Source organism: Nematolebias whitei, chromosome 17, assembly GCF_014905685.2.
Source record: "Nematolebias whitei isolate Nwh7 chromosome 17, NemWhi1, whole genome shotgun sequence".
Classification (NCBI taxonomy): domain Eukaryota; kingdom Metazoa; phylum Chordata; class Actinopteri; order Cyprinodontiformes; family Rivulidae; genus Nematolebias; species Nematolebias whitei.
Window position 1 is genome coordinate 39,168,309 of NC_056514.1, and position 13,270 is coordinate 39,181,578.

The 13,270-nt window shown below is 48.1% G+C and overlaps 1 protein-coding gene across 1 annotated transcript in view; it reads right to left on the bottom strand.

Annotated features, from left to right (window-relative positions):
• The window catches only part of LOC119424196 (inhibitor of nuclear factor kappa-B kinase subunit alpha), a 25,850-nt gene that overhangs the window by 10,118 nt on the left and 2,462 nt on the right, over positions 1–13,270 (bottom strand). The window contains exons 5-18 of the mRNA XM_037691668.1: positions 12,436–12,505; positions 12,264–12,352; positions 12,091–12,180; positions 11,832–11,956; positions 10,979–11,086; positions 10,710–10,845; positions 9,677–9,871; positions 8,254–8,356; positions 8,020–8,143; positions 7,787–7,938; positions 7,638–7,699; positions 7,012–7,121; positions 6,006–6,055; positions 5,778–5,883 (exon numbers count right to left, since the gene is read on the bottom strand). Coding sequence (XP_037547596.1) covers positions 5,778–5,883; positions 6,006–6,055; positions 7,012–7,121; positions 7,638–7,699; positions 7,787–7,938; positions 8,020–8,143; positions 8,254–8,356; positions 9,677–9,871; positions 10,710–10,845; positions 10,979–11,086; positions 11,832–11,956; positions 12,091–12,180; positions 12,264–12,352; positions 12,436–12,505 — 1,520 coding nt within the window. The remainder of the gene's footprint in view (positions 1–5,777; positions 5,884–6,005; positions 6,056–7,011; positions 7,122–7,637; positions 7,700–7,786; positions 7,939–8,019; positions 8,144–8,253; positions 8,357–9,676; positions 9,872–10,709; positions 10,846–10,978; positions 11,087–11,831; positions 11,957–12,090; positions 12,181–12,263; positions 12,353–12,435; positions 12,506–13,270) is intronic.

Sequence of the window (13,270 nt, forward strand, 5' to 3'; positions counted from 1 at the left end):
CTCTGAGTTCTAACCTTGTTTTCATTGGTGAAGGCGAGCGTTCGCGCCCCCTCTCCCAATCGTCCTCTTTTACCAGTTGAGCTAGTGGTGCTAGCCTCTCTGTGTTCTAACCTTGTTTTCATTGGTGAAGGCGAGCGTTCGCGCCCCCTCTCCCAATTGTCTTCTTTTACCAGTTGAGCTAGTGGTGCTAGCCTCTCTGAGTTTTGACCTTGTTTGATTGGTGAAGGCGAGCGTTCGCGCCCCCTCTCCCAATTGTCCTCTTTTAACAGCTGAGCTAGTGGTGCTAGCCCCTCTGAATATCTTGGGCATAGCTGGGTAAGGAGCATGGACGGCTCTCACTGCTGTACAGTCTGTGGAGCCATGCTCCAGATAGATGACGGTCACGACCTGTGTCCTGCCTGCCTTGGACATGACCATCTGGTGGATGCCCTGTCAGAGAACCCCTGCATGAATTGCAGCTTCATGTCGCATGCTGTGAGGGCGGCCCGGCTGGCCCAGTTTCGCCCCAAACTCGGCGATGACCTCCCGCCTTCTGGGCAGGAGGCTCCACCTAGGCGCTCGAAGCGCCGGACTGAGGCCGCAGTCTCTGTGGCCCCTCCTGGGAAGAAGCGAGCCAGGTCTGATAGGGGCCTCTCCACAAGGGTGGAGCAGCTCTCCGCTGAATTAGCGGAGATGAAGTCCCTTTTTCAGGTGCACCAACTGGGAACTGAACCAGTGGCAGCAACTGGACTCTCCTCCCCACCCATGCCTGAACTGGCTGTGGAGGAGGATGTGCTATCCTTGGCTGCCTCTGCCTCTCACTTTTTAGGTGAGGAGGACGGGCATTCATCTCGAGTCTCAGAGACAGCTTCACTCTCTTCTTCTCGGAGTGCAGTTAGTGGGTCGGGTGACGGCTCGATGCAGGACATTATGCGTATGGCCCTGAGACAACTGCAGCTGGACGTCCCGCAACCAGAGGCGTCCACCCCTGGAAGTGCCTTCTTCAGGCGCGGACTGACCCCTCCTTCCTTTTCTGTCCCTCCATCAGAGGAGTTCCTGAGGGAGTTGCATGGTTGCTGGCGGGACCCCAAGGCCTTTGCGCGCCTCTCTGCAGATGGCAGAGTGTTGGCGGCCATGCATGAGCCGGCTGCAGCAGGCTTGGATCGCATGCCAGCGATAGAACCTGCTGTTGCCTCTCTCATCGTGTCACCAGATGAAGCTCTGCGCAGTCATGTTCGGTGCCCACGAGCTCAGTGTCGTGTCACGGATGAATTCCTCTGCAGAGCCTATGCCGCCGGAGCGCGTGCTGGCCGCCTAGGTAATTCCTTGGCACACCTAATGCTTGCCCTCTCCGCGTCCCTTCAGGGGACTAGTGGTGCGACAGCAGCGATGGGCTTTAACGATGCAGCGCTTCAGGCCTTTGCACTAATGACGAGGGAGCTTGGGCGTGTGATGTCCTCCTTGGTCCAAGCTCGCCGACAGGTCTGGTTAGCTCAGTCAGCGTTGACTGAGCCATGCCGTAGAGCCCTCCGTAATGTCCCAGTGGTGCCGGGGGAGTTGTTCGGTTCGGCTGCCTTGGAAGCACTGGAACGGACTGTCCAGGCACGACAGAGAAGGCAGCAATTTTCGAGCCTTAGCAGGCCAATGCCCCCTCCACCTCCTCGGCATCCAAGGCGCCTGTCGGCTGGCTCCAGCATGCAGCCGCCGCCTGGGGGTCATAACCGGCCGGGTGGTCCTTACCCTCATGCGGTTCAGCAAAGGCCCAGCAGGAGCTCTCGTGGGTTGGTCCACCGACCAGCTGGGCAGGCTCGGACCAGGGACTCTGGCTGCCGCCCCCCCACGGCCCCTAGGGGTCGTGGAGGGAGACGGTGATGCCATCAGGCCGACCGTCGGATATTTCTCCCACCAGCAGCTCAGCTATTGGGTTGCTCACGCCGTGGACCCATGGGTGGTTGCCACTCTGACCCATGGTTACCGGCTACAGTTCCGACGGCGGCCTCGTATCTCAGGCCGGGTCAAGATGACTGTAATCGCCGACCCGGTGAAAGCTCAAGCACTAGACCAGGAACTTTCCGCCCTCCTGGCCAAGGGCGCAATAGAGGCAGTGGACCCTCTGCAACAACCCAGGGGCTATTACTCGACTTACTTCCTTGTGCAAAAGAAGACGGGCGGGTTTCGTCCCATTTTAGACCTGAGGGGACTCAACCAGTACCTAAAGGAGCTGCCCTTCCACATGCTCACAACAGCAGAAGTCCTTCAAGCTGTCACAAGGGAAGAATGGTTCACGTCTGTAGACCTGAAGGATGCATATTTTCATGTGCCTATTGCGGCAGAACATCGCCGCTTTCTCAGGTTTGCCTATCGGGGTCACCACTGGCAGTTCCGGGTACTTCCATTCGGGCTCTCTCTCTCCCCAAGGGTGTTCACTCGGTGCGTGAAGGCAGCCCTCTCTCCTCTGCAGGCCTGCGGAGTGAAGATTCTGCCGTACTTAGACGATTGGCTTCTCTGCGCCCCGTCTCAGGCCTGTGCCTTTCGCGACACAAACCGCCTGCTCGCTCATATGTCCCAGTTAGGCCTCAATGTCAACCTGGAGAAGAGCTGCCTGATCCCTTCCCAGACGACCACCTTTCTTGGGGTGGTTCTGGATTCATCTTCAATGAGAGCTCGCCCATCCGCTCAAAGGGTGGCCGGCATACTCCAGCTGGTCAATCGGTTCAGGCTGGGCAAGCAGCTCCCCTATGTTGCCTTCCTGCAACTACTCGGCAAGCTGACATCAGTCACTCGGGTGGTGCCCTTAGGCCTGCTGTCACTTCGCCCCTTGCAGAGGTGGCTCAACAGCTTTCGCCTGGATGCCAGGCTGCACAGGCATCGCAAGCTCGCAGTGACGTGGTCATGTCTTCATGCCTTGACTCCATGGAGGGACGAAGATTATTTGTCCAGGGGTGTCCCCATGGGAGTGGTAGTGTGTCGCAGGGAAGTGGTCACAACGGATGCCAGCTCCATGGGATGGGGGGCTGTATGGCAACGCAGAGCGGTTCAGGGCCGCTGGGGTCAAAGAGACCATTCCAAGCATATAAATGTGCTGGAGCTGCGTGCAGTGCACTTGGCACTCAGGCACTTCCTGCCTCACCTGGAAGGGAGGCATGTACTTGTTCGGTCGGACAACACCTCTGTTGTCTACCACATCAACCATCAGGGGGGCACCAGGTCAGCACAACTTCTGAGTGTGTCCAGAGAGCTCCTGGAATGGGCCTCTCCTCGCCTGTCCACCCTGCGGGCAGCGTACTTGCCAGGGCGACACAATCAGGTCGCAGATTTTCTCTCCCGCCAAGAGTCCCCTCCGGGAGAGTGGTCCCTCCACAGAGACATAGTGCTGATGATCTGGGACCGTTTTGGTCAGGCAGAGATAGACCTGTTTGCGACGGAAGAGTCGACTCAGTGTCCCCTATGGTACTCTCTTACGGGGGCGTCGGGTGCGCTAGGCCAGGACGCATTGGCTCATCCTTGGCCAAGGGTCCTTCTATATGCCTTTCCACCCCTTTCTCTAATTTGGCCAACCCTTCAGAGAGTCCTCGAGGAGGGCCACAGGATGCTGCTGGTGGCTCCGTATTGGCCAGCGCGACCATGGTTCCCACTGCTACGAAGTCTATGTCAGGGCGTCCCATGGTGTCTTCCGACCAGAAGGGACTTGCTGTCTCAGTTGGGGGGACTGATATGGCACCCCAATCCTCAACGTCTTCGGCTGTGGGTGTGGCCACTGCAAGGCTAGGACAGCAGCTGACTGGAGTTTCGAGCCCCGTCAGACGCACCATCCTGGGCGCCAGGGCACCCTCTACTCGTCAGCAGTACGAAAACAGGTGGCGCCTGTTTTCCCAATGGTGTTCGGATCACAACAAGGATCCAGTCTCCTGTACAATACCCACCATTCTGGAGTTTCTCCAGTCTCTACTTGGTAAGGGTCGCTGTCCTTCGACGCTTAAAGTTTATGTAGCGGCAATATCATCTAATCACACTGGCATTGATGGCTGTACGGTAGGGAGCCATAATCTAGTCTCTCTTTTTCTGCGTGGTGCCCGTAGGTCACACCCGCCAACAGCTCCACGAGCACCAGGTTGGGACCTTCCCTTGGTTCTCGAAGCTCTGTGCCGTCCTCCTTTCGAGCCTCTGTTGCAGGCGGACCTCAAGTGGCTTTCATGTAAGACGGCTTTTTTGTTGGCTATTACCTCAGCAAAGAGGGTCAGCGAGCTACATGCTCTCTCAATCAGCCCCTCATGTCTCAGGTGGGGCCCTGAGGGCTCGTGTGTTACCTTGTGGCCAAACATTGCATTCGTACCAAAGGTGTTATCTCACTCTCACTCTAACCAACCGTTGAGGCTGGCACGTTTTCAGCCTGCGCCTGGTGAGGGGTCTGCATTATTGTGCCCGGTAAGGGCACTGGAGGCATATGTTGCAGCTACTGCCGTGATAAGACATTCAGACCAGCTGTTTGTGTGTTATGGAGGCCCTAGGTTAGGCTGTCCTCTTTCCAAACAGCGCCTCTCCCACTGGATCGTGGACGTCATCTGCCACGCCTATGCTGCAGGGCCCGGCTCCCTCCCGGTCGGCTTGAAGGCTCACTCTACCAGGAGCGTCTCCGCTTCCTGGGCTGCCCTGAGAGGGGTTCCGCTGGAAGCAATATGTGCTGCTGCATCATGGGCTTCCCCAAGCACGTTCACCAGATTTTATAGAGTTAACGTGGCCACCCCTCATCCCCTGGGCCAGGTTCTTCTACAAGGGTCCTCTGGGCCTCCTCAGTGAGGTAGGTGTTAGGATTCCTTGTGACATCGTTGATATTAGTCATTCAGTGCTTTCAGCACCGCCCTCTGGCGGTCAGGAGGGATGAAATAGAACGAAAGTTACGTATGTAACTACGGTTCTATGAATCCCGGATGACCGCCAGAGCTTCTCCGTCACTCAGAATCCTTGCGTTTCGCGAGAAGATTCTGTAGGAGCAGAGCAGCGGATGACGTCGGGCTATATAGCCTCTGATTGGTCATCCGTGTCACACCTGTGACTCCGTTGGTATTATTACTCGAATCAGCGCATGCGCGAAGGGAACATTCAGTGCTTTCAGCACCGCCCTCTGGCGGTCATCCGGGATTCATAGAACCGTAGTTACATACGTAACTTTCGTTTTTCTTTCCACTGTCTCCTTTGTTCTTGCTCAGGATGAGAGACTGTGATGAAGTGAAGAATCAACACCATCTGCCGCTTCTTTAGATAAATTTACTGATTGTCTTTTATAATGTGAATGTTTCTGTTCAGGGTTTTTGTTCAAAAACAAAACGTTTGGTTTTCCTTTCATCACGTCTGGAACCGGAGCAACGTCCAAAAAAAAAAACAGACGAAAGAATCTCCAGCATCCATCTCGTCACGGAGCCAGTGTTGGTTCTGATACTTGGATCCATCTGTGCAGCTCTGCTGACCGTAGTCTGCGACGGTCCAGAAATATGACGGAATAAGACGAGTGTAGAATCTGAGTCTCGTTAAAACACACCCAACCTTTTCAAAACTTATTTAAAACCAAGTTAAATGTTTAACCCTTAACAAAATCTCAGTGTAAATATAAACAAAACATCAAGTTTCTGAAGGTAAACACATGGCTGTTACTAATTTAGATTAAAATTTGTAATTCATGAACACATTAACCACCGATAAAAAAAAAAAAAAAAAAAAGTTCAACCTGCGTTTCCTCATTTATGATTTTATCTTCTGCACGGAGAACCTTCAACCTTCAGTACCCAGCGCTCCGGTCTTACCTGAGGTGGGTGTACAGATCTTTGAGGACCTTGTCCTGGTTCTGGACGGTCAGGACGATGGCCTTCACCATCTCGGAGCTGTCGCTGGTCCCATCCGAGTCGGGTACTGGGAGAAAAACATCGAGTCCAACAAGACGCATTTCAGTTTGAGACTTTTGTTTGATTTTAAGAAGAAAACCACTCGGCGTGTTTTTTTTATTTGTTGCGACAACAAGAAATGTTTCTCACCTTTGCATTTCATCTTCAGCTGCTTGTAGAGCTCAATTGCTTTTTCTTCTCTGAAAGAAAACGAATTCAAACATGTTGAAATGTGCACAAATCTTCACAAGTTTTTTTAATTATCTATCCTTTAAAACTGAGATGTTGCATTTTTACAACATTCAACTCTGGTTTGTTCGCCTTTAAAAAAGGAGCACCAAGATCTTTTCAACCATCTTATATTTGCAATTCAGCTATAAACGCAACAAATGGTCAACGCACAACTTTACCAAATTTAAAAAAGAACAAGATACGACGCATTACACGCTCGTCGACAAACTATAATACAGCAATCTGCGGGCTCGTTCATAAGACCGGTCCGTCGTCAAGTTTCCTCGAATGGTTCATAAAGAACAGATGAAGATGGCCACTGATGTGAGCATTCAGAAATGAAGCGGGCCGAGCAGAACCAAAAGAGTCGTGGAGCAGAACTCTGCTGTGCTGAAGCAGAGTGATGCATTCAGTGTCTGTCGGACATCTCCCTCCTGTCATTAACTGCAATTAATCAATTCACTTCAGCGATCCTCTTTGTGGTTAACTTTTTTTTTTAACCAACTACAAAGTTTCTGAGCGTCATCAATATTTCATCTATAATCAATCTGTTTGCTATCGTTAATCCCACGAGCGGGCAGTCGCAACTAATGTCAGTTCATCACATTACCGAGCCGCAGCTCTGCGGGTTCTTTCTTCACGCCGGCAGCACAGAGGAGCATCAGAGACTCTGACCCCCTCGCTGCATCTTCTGAATGGACCCAGGTCACGCGTCAGTCCTGGACTGAGGGAACTTGTGCATTAGCCTCGATGGGAGGTCTTGGACAAGCAGAGACCTTGTACGTTTGACCTCGATCTTGGAGCTGGGGTCATGAAAGGTGCATGTGACCTTCCATCACGTGACGATGCACATATATGACGTTTCATACCATAACGCGTCCAACTTCAATGGACGTAAACAACCGTCCGCTTTCTTAACACTCACAGCTGCTCCATCTTGTCTCCTTGGCGCCGGGCGTAGGGGCTCCTCTGAAGCTCCACGATCTCAGAGTGCAGAGCCATGATCTCATCATCCAAATGGCTCACCTCTGCCACCTGCAGGACAAACAGCAAACTGTCGGAAACTATTCCCAGATTCCCCCCCACAGTAAATCCTGGAATTTCAAATATTTTAGTCTCATGAAACGCTCAGAACTGAGCTCCTTAGGTGGCGGGAAGAGTCACATTCAGAGATGACAGGAAGTACTGCAGCCTACGATACGTGCACACAGCAATCGTTCCTAATAATTAATCATCAGATACTAAAAGACCACAGAAAATCAGTGAGGATCCATGTACTGTGCACTCTGTAGACCAGAACATGGACTCTCTGATGCTACAATACCAGCATGAATTCACGAACACGTCAAAATCTCAGAAAGATCAACTTCTAATCAGAAGATCAGAGTTTTCCATGATTTCTTTTGTTCGTCTCAAATGTTCTGAGTTTTCCCAGTCTGGAAAATGTGAAATAATTTTCCAGGTGTTGCTGGAAGTTGTTGGGAACCCCAGTAAAACAGCTGGTCCTGCTCGTCCACACAGGGCACGTTTCAAAGCATAGATCCACTTCACCTGTGCAAAGGCAGCAGCTCGTTCTTCATTCTCCTGCCACGCTTTCAGCATCTTCTCAGACGCTTTGAACAAACAAACAAAAAAACCTTGTTTGGTGCTTTAAGAACATCGCAACAATCGGAGCACGAACAGCTGCAGGAAACACTCACATATCCCATAATGCATCTGGTCGCTGTACTTTTCCAGGTCGTACTGGATGCTGCTCTTGAAGAAGTCCAGCTTGGCTTTGAGCTGCTGGGAGAAGCCGAACATGTTGTTCTTGTACCTGGTCAGGTTGGTGTTGTAGCGCAGGAGACTCAACCTGGAGGAGGGAGGAGAAACTAAAGGTGACCACCACCAGGAGGAGGTGCAGGCAAATCTTTACGAGCGAGGTGGGGCTCACATGGCGGCTCTCTGGCCCTGGAAGAGCCTGCTGTAGTCGTCTTTCAGGCCGCAGATGTAGCTCACAGCTTCGCCCCACACCTTCTTCAACAGAATCAGAGGCAGCGGCGTTTTCGAATCTTGTACTGAAAGTTTAAACGTGACACTTGTGGTCAAAAAGGAAACTTCTGAAATAATACATAAAAGTTTATTAATGACAAAAAACGCTGAACAGAGCTTGAAAATAACAATTCACCAATACTGTTGACTTTCTCAGGCAGCCGTCTGGCATTCAGAGGACCGGAGTAGTTGGTGATGCTCTTATCGAACAGGTAGACGATGTAGCTGTCCCAGCCTCTCTGCACAGCAGGAGCAAACAAATCATCAAAACTAAAACGAGCTTTATGCTAACGAGTGTTCTTTGTACCTCGTTAGCATTCTGACAACTTTTAGACTTCCAGAAAACTTTCAGCTCACGAGCGCTTTGACTTTTTGTTTCTGCCCAAAATGTTTTACTTTATTTACATTTATTTTCCCACAGATCAGTTCATTTAGACACATTCTGTCTGAAATCAGCTTCAGCATTCCGTCTCTACTTTGGTCTTCTTAAGCACGTTTAGCTTTTAGTTGGACCTTTGCTATTTTCAGCTCGACTATTGCTGCTTTTAGCTATTAGCTAAATGTTGGCTACTTTCAGCTATTATTCATTCAACCTTTATTTAGACAGGTAAATCCCATTAAGCCTCGAGGACTCATTTACAAGAGAGACCTGATGAGCTAGACTTTTGCTGCTTTGAGCTAAACTTTTGCTGCTTTGAGCTATTAGCTAAATGTTGGCTACTTTCAGCTATTAGCTAGACTTTTGCTGCTTTGAGCCATTAGCTAGACTTTTGCTGCTTTGAGCCATTAGCTAAATGTTGGCTAGACTTTTGCTGCTTTGAGCTAGAAACTTGCTGCTTTGAGCTATTAGCTAAATTTTGGCTACTTTTAGCTATTAACACTTGCTGCTTTGAGCTGGACTTTTGCTGCTTTGAGCCATTAGCTAAATTTTGGCTACTTTCAGCTATTAGCTACACCTTTGCTGCTTTGAGCTAGAAACTTGCTGCTTTGAGCTACTAGATAAATTTTGGCTACTTTTAGCTATTAACACTTGCTGCTTTGAGCTGGACTTTTGCCGCTTTTAGCCATTAGCTAAATTTTGGCTACTTTCAGCTATTAGCTACACTTTTGCTGCTTTTAGGTAGTAGTTTTAATTTTCAGATTTTAGCTAGCCTTTTGTCATTTTTAGCTTTTAGCTAGACTTTTGCTATTTTTAGCTTTTAGCTAGACTTTTGCTATTTTTAGCTTTTAGATTGCCTTTTGTTGCTTTTAGAATTTAACAGGTGTTTTTGCTACTTTTACCATTTAGCTAGCATTTAGCTAGTCTAGTGCTGCTTCTTTTAGTTTTATCTCCTCTTTCCTCTCAATCAGCGTTCACACTGAATCTTTTGCAGGAAATGTAATTTCTTTAGTTTTAACTAGAGCTATAGAACGTTTATTTATATTACAAAAGGAGAGGCCTGGACTCAAACGATGATTTGCTTCATAATATTTTTGCCAAACAGAAGCGCGTCTCTACAGATGACAAACGTAACCAAGCTGCAGCCACATGGGAACAACGTTTAGATCCATGAACGCACCACTCCATCCAGGACGCACTGTGCAGCGGGCTTCCTGGGGTCCAGAGACACCCCCGTCTCCTGCAGCAGCTCCTGGTTCACCACCTCGATCTTGGTTTCAGCCTCGATTCGCATCTGCAGACTGTGGAGACTCTCGTCTGGAGTCAGCTTGAAGGAGTGGACCTGAGCGGTGGTCATGTTCAGGATGTGGACGACCTGGGGAGAAGAAACAAAACACGTTTAGATAAACAGGCCTGTTTGCAGCATAGCTCGGTGTGATGAGGACCTCAGCGATTGTTCGTTAGAAATCTAGTTGGTGCGCAAAAAAAGATCAATTTGGTTTTGATAAAACGTTGAGAGAGTTTTAAAAGCGGATTTAAAAGCTGTGGAGTAATCTGAACCGTTTCCAGATTAATGTCTGGATCTTTATGGCTTTGTTTGTACAAACACTGGAACTGCAGATTAAACAGAAACCACTCACTTCCTGGATTTAAATGTCTACAAACAGAGACGGGCCACTGTCTGGAGCAGGGACACAAACCATTTTTATTTTAAAATCTATGACATCATCAGGACACGGGAGACACATTCTCAGATTTAGTTTGTTTTTAAACCCAAACCGACTCTATAATTTAGATTTGTAAACCCTGGAGGATTATTTACCACAAACACCAGAAGGTTCAGGTTTAGCATCAGGGCCATGGGGAAGATGGTGAGGAAGACTTGAGACCAAATCTGGTTGCTAGTCAAGAAAAATACTAAAAGTTTTAGATCTGGGAGGAAATGCAGAAACCGTAATCTGTCCAAATGTTCAAACAGCAACTCCTCCATCTGTCCTCACTCCAAATACCTCCATGTCCTCTCTAACTGCATCCATACATCTCCTGTTTGCTGACCCCGCCCCTCCTCTGGACATGTCCAAACCATCTCAGTGTGTCTCTAACTTGATCTCCCAGTTCTTCAACCTGTGCTGAACCTCTGATGATCTCATTCCTGATCTTATCCATCCTTGTTGATCTTCACCTGTGAAATAAACAAACCCTCTAGGACTCACCTTCATGGTGAGGATCTCGTCAATTAGGTCAAAGCACTGTGGTTTCTTGGTTTGAGGGTTTATTGCTCCTCCTCTCTGCTGTGGAATCCACTTCAGCACCAGCTGAAGGAGGGCCTCCATCGGCTCCAAAAGAGTCCTACGGAACAGAAACAGCAGTCGGCGTTCAGTAAAACCCGTTCACTCCGGCTCGTTCTGCGTTTATTTCTAATTTCCACAACACAAATAACGGAAGCAGACGAGCAGAACATAACCACGTTGATCCTGCCGACCTGCTGAGATTGTTCGGGTACGGGAGATGTTTGGAGAAGCGAACTTCCCCGTTCGGTTCCTCTACAGCCATGATGTCTTTTGGACCTTTATGCTTCACTTTGCTGGCCCTGAAGAAAAGACACAGCTCAGACCTTAAATCTGCTCATTTTCATCAGTTACATTATGCATAAGGTATGTGCAAGAATTAGTGTTTTCATCTTAGTCAGGGTTTCACATTAGCTGCTGGACAGAACTCATGTCTGCAACATATTGTGAACACATTAGAATGTTGACTGCATTGTTCCTGACAAATAAAAAAATAATAAAAATAGTCCTGTAGGGTGTTAATTTCTCTTGTTCGCAGATAAAACCTACAATTAAAACCTGAATTTGTTTAAATATCTGCAGTAATTTATACCTGACCGTTCTATAAACAGGATAAAAAAGGGCCTTTTACTGTTTTTTTTAATGTATTAATACAAATTTACAAATTAATGAGGAAAAAAAAAGCTTATTTTTAAAAATTAATTTAATACATTTTATCCATAATTTCCAGTTGGTTTAAACTACATTTTTGGGATAATTTTCAGAACTAATAATGTTTTTGTAAAGCACATTAGTAGCACAGATTTGACTGCAGCGTCGTGCCTACGTTTATCCAAGGGGGCGACTCACCCCTAAAAGAACCGCCCACCCCCCAGGAAGGTCAAACATTATAAAATAATGACGGTGAACCGTTCACTGCAGCTGGGGAAGACGCCACAGCCGATACGGTGTCAGGTTAGAGTGTCGAACTAAACAACGCAGCGACTAAAGGAGGATTTTAAAATGCTCAGACGTTGACGACTCCTGTGAGCCGTGAGATCTTCTCACCACTGCACGGGCTGCAGGTTGTGCAGGAACGGGCGGAAGCCGCAGCTGCACTCAAAGATCATGGTGCCGAAGCTCCAGTAGTCCACGGTAACGCTGTACGCCTTGTTCTCAAACAGCTCAGGCGCCTGCAGAGACAAAAAGAGACGCCTTTGTTAGAACCTTCCAACTTTCAACTCTGCTGAGGGAATTAAAAAAAAAAAACAGGATTACATAAAAATACATCCAGGGCTACTAAATATAGGTTAGACGAGGTGTTTACCAGGTACTGAAGGGTTCCGACGAAGGAGGTACACAGACTGCCCTGGTCCAGGTCTTTGGCATAACCCAAGTCGATGATTTTGTGAACCAGCTGCAAACCAGAGAGTAAATATTTAATGTAGTTTGAGAAACAAGCGGTCAGGAGTGATGAAGCAGGCGGATGCAGCCGTTTACCTTTCCGTTGCAGTCCTGGAGCACAATGTTCTCAGGCTTCAGGTCTCTGTGGATGATCTTGTTTTCATGCAGATACTGGATGCCAGATCCTGGATCAGATGTCGGTGACCACATTAAAAACCGTTAGAAGTCAGAGCTGAGCGAGGAAACTAAAGGGAAACGGTGAACGTACCAACATCGTTGAGTAACAAAAGCACTTCGCTCTCTTTCAGACCGCAGCAGTTTTCAGGCCTGCTCAGAACCTGCAGTAAAAATAAAATTTAAAATGTGCAAAGAAACATCTGCTTAAACTGAAAATAATTTAGAAAACTGACAACATTATCCTTAAAAATGATTTTAAATAAACGCTTTGCTCATCTTTCAAGTTTAACGTAAAACACTTCATCTTGTTCTTAAAAAGGTCTTTAAATGCTCCGATTCATAATAATTTATATTTCTGCAGAACATAATTAGTTTTCTGTTTATTAAATGCAAACAGCAGTTGTTGGGTTTGTTATTGACTGACACTTGAATAAAACTTTATAACTTTGTTTTTAATATAAAAACAAGAGCAGAAATCAAGTATATATATACAGCAAATAGTCTCTGATGCTAACAGCAACTAGCCTCCGATGCTAACAGCAACTAGCCTCCGATGCTAACAGCAACTAGCCTCCGATGCTAACAGCAACTAGTCTCCGATGCTAACAGCAACTAGTCTCCGATGCTAACAGCAACTAGTCTCCGATGCTAACAGCAACTAGTCTCTGATGCTAACAGTAACTAGTCTGTCATGCTAACAGCAACTAGTCTGTCATGCTAACAGCAACTAGTCTCTGATGCTAACAGCAACTAGTCACTGATGCTAACAGCAACTAGCCTCTGATGCTAAAAGCAACTAGCCTCTGACGCTAACAGCAACTAGCCTCTGATGCTAATAGCAACTAGCCTCTGATGCTAATGCAACTAGCCTCTGATGCTAACAGCAACTAGCCTCTGATGCTAACAGCAACTAGTCTCTGATGCTA